The 25541-nt window shown below is 41.5% G+C and overlaps 1 protein-coding gene across 2 annotated transcripts; it reads right to left on the reverse strand.

The window, feature by feature from the left end:
- Window positions 1–575: 575 nt before the first annotated feature.
- On the reverse strand, window positions 576–25309 carry LOC101950311 (NADH-cytochrome b5 reductase 3). Of its 2 annotated transcripts, none has more exons than XM_005296683.4 (9): window positions 25054–25309; window positions 17688–17819; window positions 12466–12538; window positions 11637–11743; window positions 8033–8162; window positions 6514–6597; window positions 6326–6411; window positions 3305–3404; window positions 576–2512 (listed from the first exon to the last, which is right to left on the reverse strand). In XM_005296683.4, the coding sequence occupies exons 1-9, from the start codon at window positions 25072–25074 to the stop codon at window positions 2340–2342; spliced, it is 906 nt and encodes a 301-aa protein (XP_005296740.1). In that variant the 5' UTR covers window positions 25075–25309; the 3' UTR covers window positions 576–2339. The 2 variants fall into 2 exon arrangements, with proteins under 2 accessions (XP_005296740.1, XP_065425401.1); XM_065569329.1 differs by lacking the exon at window positions 25054–25309 and adding an exon at window positions 22947–23117.
- Between the last annotated feature and the right edge of the window lie 232 nt (window positions 25310–25541).

The following is a 25541-nucleotide window of genomic DNA, read 5'->3' on the forward strand; positions in this document are numbered from 1 at the left end:
AGGTGTCTCTACACTGCCCCTTGGGCCCACATATGCATTGTGCCATGAGGGCTAACCTCCCCTCAGTTCCTTCTCTACAGCAGAGTCATAGTGAGAACTCAAGTAGTGGAGCATGCAGAGGGGGACATATCTCAAAGAACCATAGTGACTCACCTTCTGCAGTAATAATTTGCCAACAGATCTCAGCTTAAGTATAGGGAAAAATACTATCAAAGAACTATGATCCCATTACACTGTAATGACATATTTGCAAATGCTGCTTTTAATAGTTACATATCTAAGGCTGGTATGGAAGGTTTTCTTACACAAATATCTGTTTTTGAAGGGACCTCTGCTACTAAAGATGATGTACTGGCAGAAAATACAATATGGCTTTGATTACAGACTGAATTTATTCTTCCATAAATCTAGCTAAGGAAACATAAGTAGTTGGGTAAGAATAAGGTTGTTTTTTTTTAAACTTTGTTTTTCAATTAGTCCTTTTCCCACCCATGGTAGGATTTTATTAAGAGGTAGCAAGTTCTTTATCCATGTACCTGCACAGCTGGCTTTGCTAAGTTAACACTTACATGAAATGACAATCAGCAAAATATTTTATTTCTTGCACAAACATTTTGAAAAAGCCAGTAAGTGAATATGCATGATAAGTAATACAAAACAGCTTGTGATTAACCAGCTATAGAGTTGCTCATAAAAAAAAATCATCTTTGGATATGTTTGTCCTCTAGAGATACAAGCAACACCAATGCGTTACTTTAAACTTGCACATATTGCCTATTCCAAAGACAGATTTAAATTAATAGTGGGAACACCTCAGTTGTACTTGGAGGATGCAGTACAGTTCTACCGAAGCCCAAGTTTCAGACTGTAAGAAGCACACCTTGACAAATCTCCCAGCAGCAAGGCTACTAAATGTAAAGAAACCTAGAATGAATAACAGTATTATCTTTAATCTTTTCCACCTGTTAAGTGCAGAATACAAGGCTGTACATAGGCACAAAAAGAGGTCCTGCAAATTACAAAGATACCTATTACTATGAGGTTATAGTATTAATATTACTTACACTTTCAGCCAACAATTTTAGCAACTCCAACAAGATTTTATATTTTTGCCAACTTATAGGTAGGACAGCTTCCATCTCAATTGCTGGAAAGTAAAAAATTCTGTATGGAAACATCCAGTTTAGATACAATCAGCCCAGCACTTTGGCTAGACAGATGAAGTTGCTGTCAGACAAGTTTGATTCTACACATCCTTTTTGGGAAAAATTCTCAATGGAGTTTTAACTTGAGCACTGTATGCAGGGTAGAGCCTCCTGCTTAGTAACTTATCAGAGAAATAAATGTACAAAAAGGGAGACTAATATTTAAATGAGTATTACTTTAAAGTGAGTAGTTTTTGCTAGTGGGATTTTAGTACACCTAGAGATTTGCAAGTGAAATCCCAGAAGGAGCAGTTCTGAAAAAATAGTCAAATCTACAGAGTTTCTACACCCCCCCCCCCCAAGTCGAGCACCTTCAGCTCTTTAAATAAAAATAACTGCTTCAACATTCTATATTCAAAAGCCCCTGCCTTCAGGAATTAATCTCAGGTCCTTGGGAGGGGAATGGCTAGTGAAGGTGATCAGCTGGAAAAGATTTGCTTTAAGTGAGGTCAGTCCAAAATACAACTGGAAATTATGTTCCTAGTATGTGTATTTATGTTTGACATCTTACAACATATCTGTCATAACCAGTAAACCACCAGATTTCACCTCTGCAAGGTGAGTGTGTAAGAGGCAGCCACTGTTGACCCACCTACTGTAAAAGCTTTGAGATCATTAAGATTTGGCAATAGTAAGGTAAATAAAAGGTGTACTTCCCATACATGGCCATAGTTCATACCACGTATGCTATCCAATATACACAGTGTTGGGAAGTAACTAGTTACCACTGTGGTTACAGTGCTAAGCAATGTAATGGACCTCTTCATTCCCCTAAAAATTATGCTTTGCTGCTGAAAATTGACATTGAATTGTAGTCAATGAGTCTCTCTGAAGAACGTGTTAAGGAAAGCATCATACATCACTACCTGCCTGCAACCTGGTTAAATTGTTTGTTTTTAGTGTTGTGCCAAATTTTGGCACAAACACTAAAAACAGTCAAAATTAAAATTTGAGTCTAAAATGGATGGCTTGTCTTCCAAACTCATTAAGAAATCTAAGTGATTATAATCTAAATGTAGCTTCCCAGCACTGTACACCAGCCACCTGTGTGTGTACGTTGTCTTGTTCCCTGTTAACTAGATGCTTTTCCTTACATCAGCTTTCTTTCCGCACTACAGCACAGCTAACTCTTCTTTAGTAGGCAAATCTCATGTCCTTGGTGTATCCCAGTTTTTCCAGGTTAGGTAAGCAAGCATACTGGATCATTGGAGGAGGGCCACACATGAGGATCAGAACATCATCTTGAGGAGGTGGCATGTGATCTCTGAGCAGGTCTTGACTCACAAATCCCTGGCTATAATCCCAATCTGAATGGAGAGGGGGAAAAAAGGTATTTTATTAACAGGCTTTATAACAACACTCACCCTTATTTATTATGGGCCAACCAAGAACAGTGCTCCACTGCTAGGAACTTAGACACAGAATAAGAGAATATTTCAGCACCATGACTGTATTAATACAACGTAAGAGTGTCGAGGATCAATGTATTATCCTCATATTAAAGATGAGGAACTGAACTAGAGGAAGTGATTTACTAAAAGTGGAAGTTTTTGGCAGAGCTGTGAACAGAACCCAAGTTTCCCCATCACACTTTAGTACCACATGACCTTCCTTCTTAATTCATTGTTTAAGAAAACACAGATATTTAGTGTGTTAACCCTTTCATAGAGGAATTCAGGGTGCCCCAGCTTGCTGCTGGCACTGAACACACAAAACTGCTGACCCCAAAAAGGGGAATGAGATTGCCTCTTTGTTCTCCCATATTAGCCAACACATTTAATCCTCAATTCTTGTGTCAATAACGCTTTTCTTTCTTTCTTCAGAATATACTGAAACTAGAGTCAGGAGAGCATGGGGGGGACTTGTTCATGTTTGCTGCCAAAGTCAAAGATAAGGACTACACACTAGCATTCTCCTGACCAGCTGCATAGCTTCGGAGGCACTAGCTACCAACCTCCTTCCTACAGAAGTCACCATGTCAGCTCTGAAGGCATCTAGTTGCCTTAACAGGGGATGAAAAAGTTAGAGAGGATTCTAGAATTGTAATCATCAGCACTAGTAATCTGGTGCATTGACAGGGGTGGCATGTTAGTTCTTACTCTCAGGTGCTCTGTCCAGCGTGTACCAAAGCTTAAAGCGTTCTGGATGCTGAACCTGAACTTCCTCCAGTTCTGAACGTAACAGGATATCTTTCTCAGTCTGCAAGGAAAGGAAAGGAGAGTTATACTTTCAATAGAGTCCTTCAGCCAGTCTCTTAACTGTAACAAATTAAGCCTCACAAAACTCCTGTGCAGTAGCTATCATCTCAATATTAGAGAGAGAGTCACACACAAAGTTTAAGATAACTCAATGAGATAGAGACAGAGTCCGAAACAGACCCCAAATTGCCCAGCTTCTTGATCTTTGACAACCACACCTTGTCTCATGGAAAAGAATAAAAATATATTTAGATTTTTTTTTAAATGACAAAAACCACCCCCAACTACATGGTTATTAGATGCAGCACCACAAAACTGAAATACTATATTAACAGTCTTCAGTATCAATTCAGCTTTCAAGAAACCTGGGAAATTACTGCACAACATCACTATAGTATAAATAATGCTTGTAGACTCTGAGGGTAGTTTTTCCATCTCCTTTTCAGCCTCACATTATGAAAAGCGGTGCTAGTCCCTTCATACTCTACCCAGCCACACAGCAATTTGGCACCAATGAAAGTAATATATTGGGGACTGTGGAGGGAGTTTATCAGCACCTGTTGCTGAGAAGGTACCTATTTCTGGATCTAACGTGAAACTGCATCTGTTACAAGAAAGCTATTTCTGGATCTGACTAATAAAAGCAGGCATCTGAACTGGACAATAGAAGACATTTTCAACGATCTAAAAGGGGCTAACAGCATGCAGTGAGATTAGCAGTAAGTATTAAATATGAATGTGTAGAACACCCATGAGGACATAGAAATAATACAAGAGGGTCTACAGTGTTTACAAATATGGGTAGGAAATAATATGAGATTCTACCTGGGATAATACAAGATATAGACACAATCCTAAACACAGATTAACTGTGAGGGAGAAATCTGGAAAGCAGCAAAAATTAAGGACATTTTACGGGTGACAGCAGACAGGAGCTAGGAGTTTACAACTCAGTGTTATGTTACAATGTGATTTTTGGTTGTGCACAAACAAGAACAGGGAGACAGCAGGCCCTCTGTACACAGTTTTGTTAAGACTGTACCTGGAATACAGGGTACCCCAAACTAGAAATATATTGACAGGCCAGAGAGAGTTCAAAGAAGAGCAACAAAAGTGATTAAGGGTGTGAAGGGCTGAGGATACAGGTGGGGGGGGGGGAATCCAAAGGAGCCAGTTATGGAAGCACTTAGTGTATGAACTATCCTTAGAATGAGACATTTTATCCTTTAATTAGCTAAATAATGACCAGGCAAGGACATTTTTTTTCAAGGGTGTAAAAACCAGGAATGGAGAGGCATTTGGAGTGGTAAAATACTGGGACGAAACAGAAGAGGGAAAATTTAGGCTTAACATCAGAAAAACTTCTAAACAGTCAGATGCATTAGTCTATGGGATCTGCTTCCAAGGGAAATGGGACATCACTTGGCACATTCAAGTCTAGGCTAGACATAATTCTGATAAATATACAATAAGGTCAATCCTGTATTGGCAGAGAAGAACTAGATGACCCAACAGGTCTTTTCCATCACCAACTTCTACTACTATCATTTCTACAACATTATCTATGATTAAAATAACTTCAGTGGATACAAGATAAAGTTAAAGCACTGAGGATAGTCTGTAGCATCATACATGGTCAACCCACACATCGGCTTTTGTTTGGGTTAGTGTAACTTGATTCAATGTACTTAGATATTTATGCCCAGATTTTCAGAAATACTCAGCACCTACCAACTCCTTCTGAAAACAACTGGAGTGAGCCCTTTAAAAAAAATATATCTGGCTACTTTATTTAGGTGCCTATAATATGACCTTTTGAGAATCTTACCCTTCATACATTTTGGTACGCGTGGCAGAACGTTATCTGGGTAAGAGTGGCTGGTTTGGTTTAAGACACAAGTTGTTCATTACAATTGGATGGTGTTTGCTACACCATTTAATTAGGGAATAGTTGATTACTAGAACCAAATGGGACTAAGACTTCCTGTCAACTTACATTCCTACCCCTCAGACTGCGGACAGAGATTTGTATCCAAATTAAGCCATCATGCTGGACAACATCTACCTCTGTTTCTCCTCTTTTGTATGCCTAATGCTTAGGTCAGCTAGATCATGAAATTTGTAAACAAGCGTTTCCGGTTTTAAAATTGAGAATATTTACCAGCTCTATTACAACCATATTAAGTTTCACTGTATCGAACCTTCATTGGAGTTTTGAAAAGAAAGAGACAGCATGTAGTGGCATAACACTGCAACTTTTCAGAGAAGTTGAAATCTGAAAATGGGGCCTGAGTAGAATATGGCCCCCAACAGATCAGAAAATATCTTTCTGTAGTGCTGTTTCTACAACAAGTAAGCTGCTATTTCTAATTGCATGGCGCATTCTCCCCCATTTTGCAGTTATCGCCTGTTGGGGACAATTAAGTTTAGGTCATATACTGCAACTGTGTTCAGAAATAGTCAGATTAATACTTCCCTACGCAAATCTGGTTCTGTGCCTGGGGGTATTAATCTTGAAGGAGAGCAAATGATGATGCCGCTAGATAGGGCAGCTTTAAAATTCTGACAAGGGCTCCTCTCACCCCAAAAAAAAAAAAAAAGTGCTAAGCACTTCCAGGAAACATACAGAAGAAAGAATTCCTGTCTCAAAACACTTACAGTCTGGAGAAGGAGAAAGCAGAGGGGTTAGATGTCAGGGCAAAAGTTACCAGGCAGTAATGTACAGAATAGTGTGCTTATTGCAATGGCCTCACATGTGGCTGTTTTTATAGTTTCTGTTCATTTTTAGCTTAGGGTTTTATGATACTGAATTGTACCTGTGTTCCGTGCTGTCTCAGGAGAGGTTTGCATATACCTGGGTTTTGTTTTTTTAAACTTAAGGACAATTTTAATGCCTTGCCACAAGAAGAAAAGAAGAGTTACCTGATTAGCAAACAGCAGCTGACAAATGGTGGGATCATCTTTGTCCTTCATGATGGCACGAATGAGCTGCAGCATAGGCGTTATGCCTGAAAAAAAAAAAAACTGCAATTAAAACTGGCCACCAGCAATACATCTAATAGCCTGGCAGAAACAAGGCGCACAAAGAATGAAACTTCATTCTTACATACCAGTTCCACCTGCGATCATTCCAACGTATTTCACTGTTTTAAGAACAGGTTCAGATTTCTTCTCAGCGCGAATAGCAAACGTGCCTGGAAAAAAGGAGTTAAGACAAATATTAGGGAATACTCGTGAACGCTAATTTAGATAAGAGGACTGTGATCACAAATCCTGAGTTCTAATTCTGATTTATAGTGACCGTCTCAAACCCTAGGCAATCACCTCTCCATTCATTTTCCCATCTGGAAAATGGGGATGTGTCACCTTTTCCTCTCATAAGGCTATTGTGAGGACAAACAGATGTTTAAAAAGTGCTAACTATTTTAAAAGCCGTCAAAAATGAACGCTGCTAGTGTATTATAATTAGATAGGATTTTTTGACTCGTTACTCAACATCACGCTATCATGATTTGCATTTCAGTAATGTCTAGTGGCCCTGGTCAAGGAGCAGGAGCCCAGTCTGACAAGGACCATCCTCCACCTCCCGACAAGATCAACCTGCCCATAAGAGCTCACAATCCATTCTCTGTATGTAATGACTATTTCTAAGAGACATCTCAATTGTGTGGGGAAGAAACCTGGCTAAAATTAAGTATCTAAACCCTAATACAAATCCAGTCCATCAGCAATTATTACACAAAGACCACGCCAATGGGTGGTATCGAATAAGGTCATGAATAGGTTTTAAAAGAGCCCATGCATAGGTCTCTATGGGCTTCTCTTCACCGTGTTGTGTTTGGTTTGTTTTTTTTAAACCTAGAGTTAATTGATTCCTAATGGCTAGTGTGTACACAGCACGAAGATTTGACAGAGGCTACAAACATTTCTGCTTTATCCTAGGAATCAGCCCTAGCTTGGGATAAAGCCCATTTCTTAACCATGATGTTACATGTTCCTGCCTCATTCATAGAGGCCTGGACAAAGTAACCAAATTTAACCATTGTTAACTGTCATGCAGATGGGATCTTAACACAGCTACTGGTTCTTTTGCTAGGAATTGAGTAGAAGTCGGTCAGGCCTGGTCTACACACAGTTTTTGTATCAGTATAACTATGCCATTATAACATTAGGTGTGCTATTTTTTGCCAATATAGTACAATCCCTGCTGTGGGTACAATTACGGTATGTAAAAGTTGCTTTATCCTGGAGTAGCTTATACCAGGCTTACACGAGAAACTTCTGCCAGTATAGCAATGCTGGTTAGGGCTGTGATTTTGGGGCAATATTTCTATGCCAGCAAAAGCCTTAGTGAAACACAGTCATAGTGGCATGAATGTACTTTTGCTGCTATAGTTTATTTCTCTCAGGGAAACATACAAGTTCTACCAGCAAATGCACTCTTGGGAATAGAACTGTGTCTGTACTACCAGCAAACCTCTGTAATGTAGGTAAGATGTGTAGGAAAGGCCACAACCTCTATGGGAAAAAAAGTTAGTGATCACTACTCCTACATTACAATGCATCACAATTACATAAGATTTTCTGTGCTTATTATTCTGGACACAATATTTCCAAAATCAATCTTGCCTTTTCCCTTGTAGACAAGTAATCCACTGGGCCCTCTGAAGTCAATGGTATCCCCTAATTTCAGGCTGTCTAAATACTGAGACATCTTTCCTCCTTCGGGGAACTTTGGGTGGACCCCTTTAAAATAAATCTGTTAAAAATAAAGATTAAAAGGAACTGTTTCATTAAAAGAGTTAAAACCAAAGACAAGTTTTTGCCTTGATTTTCTGTAATACACAAATTCATATGCCCAAACTCAATAAGCAATGAGACATGGCTGTCAGACAAGCTAAAACAGAGATCTGAGAATCCAAAACAGAGACCGTTCTATTTTAAAGCCAGTTCAACAGGTGAAAATTGCCCTAGGACAGCTTTGTTACACAGGGGCAGCCTCAAGATCTGTTAACCTTGGGCCCAATTCTGAGGTACCAAGAGCCTGCAGCTTCCAAGTGAAGGCAATGAGCGTAGCGGATGTTAAGTACTTCAAGATCAGACCCCTTACCAATAGAGCTATGGGGTTGTCTACATAGGAAAGATATACCAGTATTTACAAGCATAAGCTAAGGTGTGAATTTAAACAAATATAGTTGTATTGGTGTAATTCCCTTCCCCCTGCCCCAGCCACACTCCTGTATAAGAGGACCTTGTCACTTGAGAAAGAGTTTAAGCTAAGCCAAAAAAGCCTTTCTTATACCAGAATAAAAGCAAGGGTCATAATGGTATAACTGATAGGTCTTGTCTACATGGGAAAATTCTATGAGTAACATTCCCCTTAGCCATTTATTCAATATTAGAAGAAAAGCCTAGGAATGGCAAAGGGGTAACAAACGAGACAAAATGGGAATAAAATCAGAAAGGCTAAAGCACAAAGTGAGTTACACCTAGCAAGGGACATAAAAGAATGTAAGAAGAGGTTCTTTAAATACACCTCTACCCCAATAGAACGCGACCCGATATAACACGAATTCGGATACAACGCGGTAAAGCAGTGCTCTGGGGGGGGGGGGGGGGGGGCTGCGCACTCCGGTGGATCAAAGCAAGTTCGATATAACACGGTTTCACCTATAACGCGGTAAGATTTTTTGGCTCCCAAGGACGCATTATATCGGGGTAGAGGTGTACATTAGAAACAAGAGGATGACACAGAAAAGTGTAGGTCCGTTACTTAACGGGGAAGGAAGAGCTAATAACTGATGACCTGAGAAAGGCTGATGTGTTTAATATCTATTTTGCTTCAGTCTTCACTAAAAAGGTTAATGGTGACCAGATTCTCAACACAATTAATGTTAACAAGGGGAAGGAGTGCAAGCCAAAACAGGGAAAAGAATATTTAGATAAATTAGATGTATTCAAGTTGGCAGGGCCTATTGAAATTCATCCTAATGTACTTTAGGAACTAGCAGATGCAATCTCAAAACCGTTAGCAATTATCTTTGAGAACTCACTGAGGAGAGGGGAGGTCCCGTCCCTGAGGACTGAAGGGCAAACATATTACCTATTTAAAATAAGGGGAACAAAGAGGACCTGAAGAATTATAGACTAGTCAGCCTAACTTCAAAACCTGTCAAGATACTAGAACAAATTATTAAACAATGAATATGTAAGCAACTAAACAATAATAGTGTTAAGAAATAGTCAATATGGATTAGTCAAAAACAAATCATGCCGTGCCAAGCCTTCTTTGGCAAAGTTACTGGCCCAGTGGATAGGAGGGAAGCTGTAGCTCTTGATTTTACTAAGGTTTTTGACACAGTTCCAGATGACAGTCTCATAAGCAAACTAGGGAAATGTGGTCTAGATGAAATTAATAAGGTGGGTGCATAAATAGTTGAAAGTTCAGATTAGTTATCAATGGTTCACTGTCAAACTGGGAGGGAGTATCTAATAGGGGTCCCACAGGTGTCAGTCCTAGATCTGGTACTAGTCAATATTTTCATTAATTAATTGGATTATGGAGTGGAGAGTATGCTTATAAACTCTGCAAATGACACCAAGCTGGAAGGGGTTGCAAACATTTGGAGGACAGAATTAGAATTCAAAATGACCTTGACAAATCGGAAACTTGGTCTGAAATCAACAAGATGAAATTCACTAAAGACAAGTGCAAAGTACTTCACTTATAAAGGAAAAATCAAATGCACAACTTCAAAATGGGGGCTAACCGGTAGTACTGCTGAAAAGGATCTGGGGTTTATAGTGGATCACAAATTGGATGAGTCAACAATGTGATACAGTTATGGAAAAGGCTAATATGGGGTGTACTAACAGGGGTGTTAGATAGAAGAAATGGAAATAATTGACCCACTCTACTTAGCACTGGTGAGGCTTCAGCTGGAATTCTGGGTGCCACACTTTAGGAAAGATGTAGACAAACTGGAGAGAGTCCAGAGGACTCCAGAGCAACAAAAATGATAAAAGGTTTAGAAAACCTGACCTATGAGGAAAGGTTAAAAAAAATAGGCATGTTTAATCTTGAGAAAAGAAGACTGAGGGACCTGATAACAGTCTTGAAATATATTAAGGGCTGTTATAAAGAGGACTATGATAAACTGTTCTCCATGTCCAGTGAAGGTAGGACAAGACGTAACAGGCTTAATCTGAAGCCAGGGAGACATAGGTAAACTAGTGGGGTGGGGGGGGGGAAACTTTCTAATTATAAGGGTAGTTAAGCTGTGGGATAAGGTTCCAAGGGAGGTTATAGAATTCCCATCACTGGAGGTTTTTAAGAACAGGTTGAACAAACATCTGTCAAGGATAGTGTAGATCTGTAGTTCTCAACCAGGGGTACGCGTACTCCTGGGGATACGCAGAGGTCTTCCAGCGGGTACATCGACTCATCTAGGTTATTTGCCTAGTTTTACAACAGGCTAAATAAAAAGTACTAGCAAAGCCAGTACAAACCAAAATTTCAGACAATGACTTGTTTAGACTGCTCTATATACTATACACTGAAATGTAAGTACAATATTTATATTCTAACTGATTTATAATTATATGGTAAAAAATGAGAAAGTCAGCATTTTTTCAGTAATAAAAATACAAAAGTGTCACAGAACACTATGTCTGATTTTGTAAGCAAGTAGTTTTTAAGTGATCTGAAACTTGGGGGTATGCAAGACAAATCAGACTCCTGAAAGGGTACAGCAGTCTGGAAAGGTTGAGAGCCACTTGTCTAGATTTCCTTGGTCCTGCCTCAGCGCAAGGGGCTGGGCTGGACTTGACTTCTTGAGGCCCCTTCTGGCCCTACATTTCTACGATTCGCTTGATAAAACATGTCACCATGTGAGAATGAAACACATAATAGGAAATGAAACTCTGAAGAGAAGCAGCAAAGTAATGTAGTAATTTAACACTAAATTCTATCAGCTTTAGAAATATTTACTGAATACCTCAACTTGGCTATTGAGAGGGGAAAATTCAGAACATTATATGATCCCAACTTACCTATATGGATTAAATGTATATTGATTTGCATGCTGAGGTACCACTGAATGGAAGCCAACAAGCCACAGTAAAGTTAGACATCACGGAATCACACAAGTATTTTTACACCACCATGATTTTTACTGTAACCTTTAAAGGCTTATAAATAGGCAAGTATTGTTTGGCACAATGATATCCTTACCTTGACAACAAGATCCACATAGCCTTTGTCGTCATCACTGGAGACTGGTGTGTAGGGTCTGACAACCAGATTTGCATTAATCCGTGCAGAAAGATAAATATGCTGTCCTACAAGCAGCAGAAGGAAGAGTAGGTTTATTTTTGAGGGGCTATTCTGAGCAAATTCTCTTTCACTATGGCTGACAATGACTTGGTGGAAAAACCAGACTGGGTCCTAAGATTCTCTTTACCCCTTTGGTCCAGAACAAACAATTTTTTCCTTGCTCTCCTGTATTTCCATACCACCTTTCTAGATTTCTTCCTCCAGCATGCATGAAATCTAGCTGAACCGGCTAAGTGTTCAGCTACACCAACCTTAGAGAGCAGTTCTCCAACCCGGAGCTCAATCACGTTTGTTATTTACTGTAGCAGCCATATGCATAAGTTTTGATATTATATACTACACACATACACAGACGTGTAAAAGGATGTTCAAGGATGACTCGCACATTCGAGTGTGATTAGCACCTCATTAACACACGTGTCAGTTACACATAACTGAACACAAATGGCTGACATCCAAAAGGCATACTATAAAGGTGTCCTAGGAACTCCATATTTAAGGCTGCATTTTGAAGTGCATTTAGAGCAGGAGTTTTTTTTAATTTCATTTTACTTTGCAACTGGAATGAATCAGATGATGTCACAGGGGAAGATACAATAACGTCAGTAGCTTTTAAAATGTTTAAAGTAGTTCTTGCAGCCCATACTGCTTCATAGGTCTGTGACCGGTATAATTAACTAAGCTTTGATTCATGATGATAAAACCAGGCTGCCAATATAAAACATACCAATAGGGAGACCTAGAATGTGCTCTCGAGTTGGAAGGGCAAAGCGAAATCTTCTCGTGTCGTGGCTAATTTCCTGAAATGGGAAAAAAACAAAACCATCACACACACCATTGGAAATACTTTGTATTTTGTTGGGTGTTTTTGTTTGTTTGTTTTGTTTTTAATAGACATGTCAGTCAGGCTGTTTCTAAAAGTTAGTTTCACCCTAATCCACAGATATGTAACAAACTGTTTCAGCACTATGTATTATGCTATAAAATAAGAAGTCAATTTAGCACTGTTTCACTGCTGTATCAAAAGTATACTTTCCACTCAAATTCCTTGAAAGGCTTTCTTTTTTCAAGAAATAAGAAATAACATTGATATTTCAATATGTGAGGTCAAAAACTAACAATAAATACCTAAGACAAATGCAACAACAAAAAATGGAGAGAAATATTTCAGATTTAACAAAGATCAATAAAAACTAGTTATTTGCAATTTAGTATATAGGCAATAACTTTATAATGCTCTGCACTTGTACAGAACTCCATCCAAAGATCTCAATGAGGAGCTAACCAGTTCTTCATTTGTAGTTTAAATTTAGACAAAAGACAAAAAAAGAGGAAGTTCAGAAGTTTCAGAAACAGTTATCCAACAAAAAACTTACTTTGGGCTATGTTGTAAATCAGATGAATTAGTTATTCTAATTTAGTTTTGGGGCAGAATGCTGGAAATGACACTGGTGGGTATAAGAGGGGATTAACAACTATCAAGTTGGTCTCCTTTGTTACATTAGTGGCTTTAAAATATTATATATAAAGTTTCCTTAATTATAGTGGGTAAGAACACACACTGCAGATTAGAGCCCTGCTATAAAACTTGGGACCTTATTACTGATTTCAAAATCATTTATCCCCAAATAAATCAAAGCGATTTATTTCTCAAATGTTATGATCATAACTCTTTAAACGGTATAAGTCATGATCATTGGACCAAAGTGACACTTCAGTTTAGATAAAAACATTAAGTGATATGTAATGTATTTGGATGGGGAGAATGAACAAGCACTAATGAGACATTGTTTCATTTTCCCCTTTCCACTCCACCTTATAGGCTTTTTGTTTCATTACAGCATACTTAGGGTCTGAACTCTAGTGCTATTGATTACTTTGCAGCCCTTAGATCAGGGGTGGGCAAACTATGGCCCATGAGCCACATGCGGCCCATCAACTGTTTTAAGCCTGCTCTTGAGCTCCTGCTAGGGAGTGGGGTCTGGGTCTTGCTGCGCTCCAGCCCGGGCCCAGGGTTGTGGGCCGCTCCACGCGGCTCCCGGAGACCGCGGCATGGCTCCCCTCCGGCGCTTCAATGGGAGCTGCAGGGGCGGTGCCTGCGGACGGGGCAGCGTGCAGAGCCAACTGGCTGCGCCTCCATATAGGAGCTAGAGAAGGGACATGTCGCTGCTTCCAGGAGCTGCTTGAGGTAAGCGCCGCTCAAAGCCTGCACCCCCCGAGCCTCGATCCCCCTCCCACCCACCAAACCCCTCGATCCCAGCCCGGAGCACGCTCCTGCACCCCAAACCCCTCATCCCCAGCCCCACTCCACCCTCTCCTGCCCCAGCCCAGAGCCCCCTCCTGCACCCTGAACTCCTCATTTCTGTCCCCACCCTGGAGCCCGCACCCCCAACCAGAGCCTTCACCCCAACCCCAATTTTGTGAGCATTCATGGCCCACCATACAATTTCTATTCCCAGATGTGGCCCTCGGGCCAAAAGTTTGCTCACCCCTGCCTTAGATAAACAAATACTTAGCTCTTCTGTAAAGCATTACATATGAAAACTCTGCAGAGGTGGGTAGGCTTAATGTCCCCCATTGATAGATGAGGAAATTGAAGCACAGCGCTGTTAAGCGAATTGCCCAGGAGCACACAGCAAGACAGTGACAGAGCAGAAAAGAGAAGACAGGTTTCCCAGTCCAATGCCTCATCCATTGTACCATACACCTCTACCCCAATATAACGCTGTCCTCAGGAGCCAAAAAAAGTATCTTACCACGTTATAGGTGAAACCACGTTATATCAAACTTGCTTTGAGCCACCAGAGTGCGCAGCCTCCCCGCCCCCCCCCCCCCCCCCAGAGCACTGCTTTGCCGCGTTATATCCAAAATCATGTTATATCGGGGTAGAGGTGTATTACATTTTATTATAAAAGATCCCTATAAAATGTAATAGAACATTCTATCCCTTATATACAATGGTTAAATACCCATAGAAGTGATAGCTATTAAATTAGATATGATTGTAGAATAGTTCCTACAAATAGGTTTCATTCCTATTAAACTCTATAGGACTTTTCCCTAAGGGTTCAATTCAAGTCACTTGGACTACTGTTGTTACTAAGGATTTTAGAATCAGACTCTTAGGCTACGTCTACACTACAGACTTTACAGCAGTACCACTGCAGCTGCACTGCTATAAGGTCTCTCATGTAGCTGCTCTACGCCAACAGGACAGAACTCTCCCATCAGCATAATTAAACCCCCCCTCCCCCCACCCCAACAAGCCGCTGTAGTTATGTCTGCAGGAGAGCGTCTCCCGCCAACATAGTGCTGTCCACACTGGCACTTTTGTTGGTGAAATTTATGTCAGACAGGGGTGTGTTTTTTCACACCTCTGACTGACAAAAGTGCTAGTGTAGACATAGCCTATGGGCTTGTCTAAACAAACACTTAGTTCACGGCAAGCTGGGGTGTAAATCTACCGTGGACTAGCCTGCCACACAGTAAGTGTCCATGTGGCCCCTGCTGCCGCACACTGAAAGTTCTGTAATACTCTACAAAGTGAGGCTATGTCTACACTATGGGCACTACAGTGGCAGAGCTATGGTGCCGCAGCTATGCTATTGTAATACAGACACTCCCTACAGTGATGTAAGGGGTTGCTAGGCTGATAAAAGTGTTCTTCTGTCCATCTAGCCGAGTCCACACTGAGGGTTAGATCGGCATGACTACAGCACTCAAGGATGTGAATTTTTCACATCCCTGAGTGTCAGAGCTGTGTTGACTTAACTTAAGCATAGGACAGGCCTGAGTCCCGGGGAAGGGACATAACCAATGATAGCAAAAGTTACTGACAGTTGTTGCTCAAGTAGGAAAGTCCTAATAGTTCCACTTAGTGTGAGATGCATTCTGCCTGTGCCAAGGGATTATGGTTTATTTAACCAGGTGTTAAATAGGTGTAAAATTAAGATCTGATTGTTCATTACAAGGGAATCCAAACAGGAATCTAGAAAGAATGAAATGCACTGAATGTAATTTTTGTTATAATAAACTGCCTTTTCTCTTTATCATCTTGTCACTTAACTGGAATGTCACATCAACCACAAAGGTGTCCAAGTATGATATGATGTTGTAAAATTAAGATAGTTTCTCTTTAGAATCCTGAATGGTTTAAAGATGTCTAAATGCATAATTCTGTTTGCAGAGGCCTCATCTACACTATGAAACCGACCCATAATAAGTATGACTGATGGAAACAGTTGTTAAACCAAGATATAACAATGGTTAGGTGAAACAGTGCTAAACACAGTTGGTCCTTGTTCAACAAATGGACCATGTTCAGCATGCTCTCTTCTGCGTCTGTTAACAACAACTGTTGTTAACATTACTATTGGGTAGTGTTGAAAAGGCCCCCATTCACAAAAAAGTGAATGGAATGTAAACAAATGCAATGAAGTTTGTGGGCAGTTTGAAACAATGGCACTCTGACAATGGCGTTAACTGGTATTATTCACTTCAAAGGGGTGATAGTGAAACCTAGTAACAGTTCAGGTTATAAGTGATTTCACTAACTGATCTAAGCATGCTATAAAGGAGAGGAATTCTTATATTAACAACAGCTGCACAATCTAGTGTAAGAAGCAATGCATTTTGGCATCGGGGTGGGCAAAATCTGCATTGAGCTTCGTAGAGTACTACCACTCCCCTTACCCAGTTCAGCCTTTGGGAAGGAAGGGGAAGAATGACCACAGAAAACACACACATGCATGGAGTCCACTTAAGAAAAATAGTTCTCTCCCATCAGAAGATACTCTGTAACTAATAAAATTTGTTTTCGAATAAGGGTAGGCTTATACATCAAAAGCTGCAGCGTCTCAGCTACACTAGTGCACTAGAGTCGCTGTAACTGTTTACTTAAGATGCTACTACACTGATGGGAGAACTTCTCCCATTAGCATAGTTAATCCATGTCCACAAGAGGCAGTAGCAGCTCTCCAGTCGACATAGTGCTGTCTACACCAGGGGGTAGATTGGTATAATTACGTCTCTCATGGGTGTGGATGTTTCCACAGCCCTGAGCAATGTAGTTATACAGATGTATGTTTGTAGTGCAGGCCTGACCTAAGCTCCATATTCAAACTGAAAATCAATTGTGCAGCACACGGCTGTATCTTGGAGACTTTTTCAAATAGTGACTGATATTTTTAACCTTGAAACCCTAAGAAGTTTTCATCCAATGCAATTTAACAGGTCTTAAAATATTCAGCAGTGCACACAAGAAGTTACATTATTCCCCCTACACACACAAGTGGATTTTGCAACACTGAAGTGTACATTACAAAGGTCACCATTCATTTTAGCAAGAAACATTTTTTCATTAAGCTAGTATTTTTCCAAAGCAGCTATAGATTTTCAAACATGTTTCCTGTTTATGTGAGAACTCTTTTTTGAACTCCCATCCACAAAGATACAAACTGCATTACAATACTTGTGACCAGAACTGATCTTAAAATGAGTCTCTTCTCCCCTCTGCCCAACCCCCTGGAAATGAAAAAAGGTTTACACAGAAAAGACAATCAAATCCTGCAGATTTTAGGAATTTAGGGTGACATGTTCCACAGGATAATTCGGAAGAGACAGTCTTTCCCATTTGCCATGCATGGAGACAATGCTAATAAAACAGTATGAGTTTAGAGTCTATGTTTAAAAAAAATGAGATGCTTACAATACAATGTAAACTTGACAGCATGGGCTAAACTAGGTAAAAAGCATTTATAAATAAGCAGCTCTCTGCTTTGTTTAAATATAAACAGAAACAGAACTCTGCAGCCTTAGAACTTTTACAATTCCCAACAGGGCACAATATTGCTGCAACATTACTCAAGTTGTAGAATGATATGGACATTATATATCTATATGGAAGTGCTGTCAGCGTGCTCAGTGCTGTACAAGTGTGCACTTACTTACCTCTTTGTCAATCAGCCTTAGTGGGTATTTCACTTCAGGGTCCTCCAGGGTAATTGCAGGAGGGGGTTTCCTAAAGAGTCTCATGATCAAGCTGATAACTACCCATAATGGGTATGTCACAATCCCGCCAAGCTGCAACAATGCATAAAGACAAGAATATTAACATCGCCATTTGTTTCAGTGAAGTGATACCATGATGATAATGTCATGTCAGAAACAACCCATGAGACATATCCTCCGTTTCTGCATGCTTATTTTATGAACATACAGAAAAAAGTCCATTCAAAGATACCTCATTGCAGTAAGTACAAACACTGGTTTACCATATAAATAATGTGGTGGTTTAGATACACATTTAGTTTGCCTTAGTCTTTCTAGACTCCTAGCACTCAGATATCACAGCATGGAACAGGTTATAGACATGTTGGTAGACAGATTTATTCTGCCTCTTGTTTTCATGTGTCCAGTTAGTCATTTAGAACAAGCCTTCTCCCTTTGCAGAGGGTCCATGCAAGGGTGGCATAGGCCTCATAGGAGCCCTCTGTGCAGGAACAGATTTTAAACATAGGGCCATATTGTATCATTCTCTACATGGTCTACTCCCACACAGCAGATGGGGGTGTGACTGGTTCCCCTGGGGTGCCACCTGATACTGGGGTACCATTGAGCCCTCTGACCCACCAGCCTGGGCTCCCTCTCACACTGTGCTGCTGTGACAAGTTGCAAAGCCCTCCAAGCTTGCACTTTCACCAGCATTCACACAGGTAGGGACACACCCAGCTGCAGTTACATGCAGTTAACCACCAGCCTCGGACCCCAGAGCAGTACCGTCCTGCCCTGGTTAACTCTGGCCAGTGTATGGGTTTAACACCCGGTCCGTCTCTCCCTCAATGTGAAGAGGACCATGCACACTTGTGGTAACCAAGCTGAGATTTTCCCCAGACACCTTAGTCAAATGCACACTGGTTTAGATTAAAGCATAAAAGAAGTTTATTAACTACAAAAGATAGATTTTTAGTGATTATAAGGGATAGCAAACAGATCAAAGCAGATTACCTAGCAAATAAACAAAACATGCAAACTAAGCTTAATCAACGGATATGAATAGCAAATCCTCACCCTAAATGATAAGACAAACAGGCTGCAGATTCTTAAAGGGCAAGCTGCACTAGTTTACAGTTTGGAATGCCCAGGCAGGTGTTCTATTCACAGGCTAAAAATCCCTTTAGCCTTGGTACAGCCCTCCCTCTGTTCAGTCTTTGTTCCTCAGGTGTTTCCAGGAGTCTTTTTGGGGCAGAGAGTCAGTGAAGAACCACAATGATGTCACACCCCTGCCTTAAATAGCTTTTGCATATGGTGGGAACTCTGTTTCTAAGCTTGGTTCCCACGCCAGTCAGTGGAAAAACACAGATATTCCAAGAGGGAGTCCAGTCCCAGCTGACCTGGTCACATGTCCTTGTACAGTTACAGCATGAGTCAGAGGCTGTTCCTCAAGAAAGCTCCCTGCCTGCAGAGTTACCAAGTCTCACAAGATAACGGAGACAGGCCCTTCCCAGCCAGCCATCTAGACTGAGAGCCTTTTGCCTAGTGGGCATTCCCCAGGTGTAAACACATTTGTAATACAGATATAAAGTCAATATGCCTAACTTCAGATACAAAAATGATACATGCATACAAGTAGAATAATCATATTCAGTAAATCATAACCTTTCCAGTGATACCTCACATGACTTATCTTTTATAAAATACATTATGATTATATCATAGTCATATCATAATAATTTCACTGAAGTGTCACAGAAGTAACTGGGGTTCTCCTTGCAGAATTTTCTACATTTTCTTCCCCTGGGGATGGGGAGTAAAAGATTTTGCCCGTCCACCAGAAGGGGCAGGTAATTCAATTTTCTTTTTTTCCCCCCCAAATGTTACATAATACTGCATTGGTGCACTACAACTTCCAGAGGGAATTTAAGACATGACTGAGCATTTTTCACTTTCACTAGCTTATAAAACAAAGTAATTTGATTGGCTGTTTTCAAGTCATAGTGCTATAAATGTGATTGCTATTGAACACGATAGCAACTCGTGTCAAGAAGCTACTGATTCTGCCATAAATGGTTGTTTATATTAGACCATTTTAAGTTTGTTATGGAGGCATCTGCTGAAAAAAAATTACATGAAGTTTCTAATGGATCTGAAGCTAACAAGACTATTTACACTTCCATGTTTCTGCAGCACCATGAGATGTCAACTCTGAGGGCTTGTCTACACTTACAGTTCTGCACCAGTGCAGCTGCGCCACTGTAGCACTAAGAGAAGACGCTACCCATGCCGATGAGCTAGCTTCTCCCGTTAGCATGGGTACTTCACCTCCCCAAAAGGCGGTAACAATGTTGATGAGAGAAGCCCTCCCATCAACATAACACTGACTACACCAGGGGTTCAGTCAATAGAACTGTGTTGCTATGGGCTGTCTATTTTCCACATCCTTGAGAAACAATTATTCTGAAGTAAATTTATAGTGTAGACCAGGACTAAGAAGACTGTTCATTAATTGCTGATGCAGCAACAGCAAAAGGCTATATATCATGCACAAAAAGGTTACTTTTTATGTTTCATGTCTTGGTGACAGAGATGGACAGAATAATGAATAGAAACTCCGGATTACAGAAGATTTGAGGCCGACCAAATTTTAGGCCTAACATAATGTTAGATCTGTCACGGTATGGTAATTGCTACCATTAGTTTTGAGTCACACGACTAATACACTGTCTGCTTCATAAACGCAGAATGGAAGGCACTTTGTTATTTATGGTCAGTTAATGCAAGAGCCTCACAGGATTCTGCTTCAAAGGAAAAATAGAGTAGGGTAGTAGTTCAGATACATTCTGATCCAGCAGCTAAAGACCCACTGTCAGCTGATTGGAAAAACACAGGCTGGTTGCTTTCCAAAATAATTCATCACTCTTCATAAGAAAACAGGCCTGAAATATACTAGCAGGACAAACAATGTTCTGTACTCTCCTAATAGGGCATCAAACAAGACATAAATCAAGATAGCTCCCGTTAAGTCAAAGGAGCTACACCAATTTACATCAGTTGAGTGACTGAGAGAAGGCAAGATCTCTCGCCAAACATTGCTCTGGCAAGTCTTGCTCTCTGGTAGCTAGGATGTGCCTCGTTAGAGATAAATTATTTCAGAACAGAAGGTTTTATTATTGCAATTAAACACCTTGTTGGGGGAACAAGCATAAATATTTTATGAAAAGTTTCTACTTTTAACAGTGGCATTTTACTACAGGACCAGGATTCTCGGCTCCTGCACCGGGGTGTGGTCAGTAGCATACAATGAAATACATTCAGAATTATAGCCTTTAGAGCAGTGGTGGGCAATCTGCGGCCCACCACGGTAAGCTGACTGCAGGACGAGAGACATTTTGCCGACGTTGACATTGTCCAGGAACAGCGAACCCTGGCCTCTGGGAGCTGCACCTGCGGACGGTCAATGTCAGCAATATGTTTCACGGCCCGCAATCAGCTTACCCTGATGGGCCGCAGGTTGCCCACCACTGCTTTAGAGAGTACATTTTACAGCCAGGAGCGACTGCGCTACTAGGTTTATCTGGAGGGAGGGCAACACCTGAGAGCAGTGTATCTATCAGGCATATTCTGAGGGAGATAATTTATGGCAAAATACTCTGTCACTGAATTGTAACAAAATGAGAGCAATTAAAAACCTTTCTAGGATAACAGGAGTACTTGTGGCACCTTAGAGACTAACACATTTATTTGAGCATAAGCTTTTGTGGGCTACAGCCCACTTCAACGGATACATGCAGTGGAAAATACAATAGGAAGATTTTATATATCGATTTTATATACACATACACACACACACACACCCCATGAAAAAATGGGTGTCACCATACACACCATAAGGAGAGTGGACACAAATCAGATGTCAAGATTTATAACACTCAAAAACCAGTTGGAGAACACTTCAATCTCCCTGGCCACTCGATTACAGACCTAAAAGTCGTAATATTACAACAAAAACACTTCAAAAAACAGACTCCAACGAGAGACTGCTGAATTGGAATTAATTTGCAAACTGGACACCATTAAATTAGGCTTGAATAAAGACTGGGAGTGGATGGGCCATTACCCAAAGTAAAACTATTTCCCCATGCTTATTTCCCCCTCCCCCCACAGTTCCTCACATCTTCTTGTCAATTGCTGGAAATGTGCCATTTTCATTACCATTACAAACAGTTCTTTTTCTCTCCTGCTGATAATAACTCACCTTAACTGATCACTCTCCTTATAGTGTGTATGGTAACACCCATTGTTTCATGTTCTCTGTGTGTATATATATATTCCTACTGTATTTTCCACTTCATGCATCCGATGAAGTGGGCTGTAGCCCACGAAAGCTTATGCTCAAATAAATGTGTTAGTCTCTAAGGTGTCACAAGTACTCCTGTTCTTTTTGCGGATACAGACTAACATGGCTGCTACTCTGAAACCTCTCTAGGAGAGGTGTCTTACACCATCCAGGATGCTCAGCTGCTATCTCCCCATCCCAGCCTAGACCCATCTTTTAAGAAAGTTTAATTAGCATGGAGGGGTTGTTTGTTTGTGGTTTTGGAAGGGAGGGGTACATTTTGTCATTGTGCCTTTATCATTTACCCATCTTCCTTCTCTGCCTTTGTGGTCCAGAAGCAACAGTATCTGAAGTTCTACAGTTTATAGCTGCCTCCAGTCTATTCCTGCAGGTCACCCTCTAACACCCACAGTTAGAACTATTTAAGCAGGTGCACTGGAGAAAGGGGGTTGAAACGAGAGGTTTAGACAGCTGTTGGAAAAGGGTAATGATGCATGCTAATGACCGTTAACACTCTTCCACACAGACCATCTCTTAACAAGCCACATAACTGCAAAGGTCTCAGCCACAGCTGATAGTTCATGGTATCATTTTTTAAAATCAGACCGTGGCAAGGAAAAAGAAACCTGAGAAATAAATATATAAAAATATATAAATTAATAACAACTTACTTTAATTATTCCATATACAGAGACTTCATTTTAGCATATATACTAGGCCTGTGTATATAATGCACACAAGTAGAATATCACAAGATAATTTAATTTCCTTTCCCCTCCCCCCCTTCTAAGTAATCAGTATACAAGTATTAAATATTATCTTTGAAATACATTTGAAATTACCGACACAGATACAGACATCCTTAATGTGCTTACTTTCAGAATCATAAAGCACTCTGATACAGCAGATATGAGCCAGGGTATAAATGCCATCAGAACTTCTTTCCTCCATATCTAGGCCTCTGTACTCAGGCTAAAATGAAGACTCCATTTATGTTCAAGTAGGCCTTCACGAATAGAAGAGGGAGGGTGCTGAACTGTACCTCGAGAGACTATGAGCCAGATTTTCAGTTGATGTAAATGAGCACAGTTCCACTGACAATTTATCACAGCTGAGAACCTAACCCATAAACAAGTGCTGCTTAAACTGACCTAAACTGGGAATCTCAATGAAATGAGTGTTTGGAATCAGGAAGAACTCAATGAGAGACAGCCGTAACACAGATACTATTAAACTGGATTTTTCCCAGGTTAAAAAGTTGTGAGAAAGTCATGCAACTGCTGACAATTGATGGTATTTAAAAGCCCACTTTTGCCTAACGTTTATGTCTGTCAAAAACCTTTCAATAGGAAAATACTTTTAAGAAATAAATTACTTTCATTTTCTGCCAGATAGTTTTAAAGTAGAAAATTTATTTAAAATAAAGTTGACTGTACATTCTTAGATTTAAAGGGCAACTCATTCACTCACAGAATGGTTTAAAGCATTTGTGTCTCCTCTTCTATGGGGCCTTTACTTACTATTCTGAATTACACTTAAATCAGCAGGGATGCAAGCCCTTATCAATGTGAGGTATATTTAATGTCAGTCTTTTATAACAACCACTCCCATCAGAATGGGAAATAGAGCATGAAACTAATAATATCTTCACAGTGCTAGTGCTATATTCTACTTATAGAAGAACAAGAACTTCTGTTTAAACTTTTTAACTGATTTTTAACAAAGGACAGAAGTGTAGTGCTTCAGACATACACTAGATTTCAATGCACAGGGTTGTGTGTATGCCAATTTATTAAGACTCTTCTTAGCAGCATGGCCAGCCAGACCTCCCTCCTGATCCTCCCTCCACCAGTTATTTGGCTGTATAATCACTGCATTATAAAAATCAATGAATTTTGCACTTTCTGGAGCTACACAGCCCAGCATACAAGCACTGCACCTTACAAAGCATGTGAAAACTGAAAGTGAGGACACTAGATCCTAGCTGAAAAGCAACCAGCCAGCCCCAAATACTAGGCCTCTGCCAGTGCCTTTCCAAAAGATAGGATGTGGGTGTGGTAAGGGCTTTTCTTCAGGCACATTCAATTTGTCAGTTTGCAAGGGATTAAAAAAAAAAATTGTGCTTCTCAACATTTAAGGTCACTAGCTCTTTCAAAACAGACTGTCTATTGTTATCACACCCCCACACTTTTTATTGAAGGGTGATGAGAGCAGTTGCATTGCTTTGTAACGCACCTTCTGTATTCTGTTTACTGGATAATGGAAGCTTTAAAATACAGCCAGACCCAAACACAAAGTAAGCGGCCCTATGTCATTTAACGCCAGTGTTTATATATACCCGCAACGTGTTTAAGAGAGGAACTGGGCGGAGGCAAGTTTAGATGCCATAGGCTGGTGACCATCCAGAAAACAGGAATCTGAAATGTTTTTCCACTGACGGCCAAACACGATGAGTCACAAACTCCACCGCACAAGCTTTGGAGCAGCTGATGAGGCCTCTAAGAAAGGCTTTAAGGTTTTTTTCCCCTCTTGGCATTGTTAACGGACCATCGCCAAACCCCCTGTAATCCCTGCCTTTGGCTTTTGCAGACAGCAAACCAACTGCAGCCGCTAATCCCGCGGGCAGCAGCTTCCACCCCCCAAGTTATTCTGTTTGCGTTGATGGTCAATGGACCTTGAGAGCGGCACCTCTCTAGATACGGCAACTTGGTACCACACTCGCGCCCGGAGGGTGGAGGGGGGGGGCACCTGCACGCAACCAAGAGCTACACCGTGCAGCTCTGCAAAAGGGAGCGCCAGGGTGGGGCCCTGTTCCCGGGGGAGAAGGGGCAGCAGTGACAGTCTCAGCAAGAGGCCTTGCCGCCTTGCCTCGCCCCATCGCGGAAGAGCCCTGCCCGATCCGAAGGGCTCCAAGGCTTCAGTGCCACCCCCGCGGAGCACTAGCGCCCCCACCCCTCCGGGCTGGAGCAGGCGGCCGCTTACCCTGCTGAGCTGCGCCCCCATGTCTGCGCCGGGCTCCCTCCCTGCTGCTGCGCCGAGAAGATCCCAGAGGCCGCGCGCGCCGCCCCGCCCCCCGGCCCAGTGCGCTACAATGTGGCGAGTCTGCGGTGCCTCCAGCGCGCTCCGCCCCGCGCTGTCACCGTCCGCCCCGCCCCGCCCCGCCCCTCCCCTCGGGCCTGCCTCTCCATTGCCGCAGCCCCCTGCCCATCACGCTGGCTGACAGCCCGCCGGGTTCCCCGCGCGCGCCGCCCCGGCTGGGAGCCGCCCCTCGCTCGCCGCCTGGCTGCGGGAGGGCGCGGGCTGATTCCCCGTCCCACCCCGGGGCAGACGCTGGGGTGTGGCTGTGCCCTAGGGAGACGCGCGGAGGGGGAGGGTTCAGGCTGCATGGGGCGGGTAACCCGCAAGCCACCCTGCCCGCCAGGCGGCGTCGCACTGGGGATGAAAACTTTAATTCTCCTTCCCTGGAGCTG

This window comes from Chrysemys picta, chromosome 1 (genome assembly GCF_011386835.1).
Source record: "Chrysemys picta bellii isolate R12L10 chromosome 1, ASM1138683v2, whole genome shotgun sequence".
Classification (NCBI taxonomy): Eukaryota; Metazoa; Chordata; order Testudines; family Emydidae; genus Chrysemys; species Chrysemys picta.

Excerpts from the sequence above, each read along its gene's own strand:
- LOC101950311 (XM_065569329.1), bottom strand. The coding sequence starts at position 23,003 with ATGGCATTTATACCCTGGCTCATATCTGCTGTATCAGAGTGCTTTATG. Across the intron at positions 11,744-12,465 it reads CATTCTAGGTCTCCCTATTG|GACAGCATATTTATCTTTCT; the intron begins GTATGTTTTATA and ends TGCTGCTTGTAG. Across the intron at positions 6,412-6,513 it reads AATGATCGCAGGTGGAACTG|GCATAACGCCTATGCTGCAG; the intron begins GTATGTAAGAAT and ends TTTTTTTTTCAG.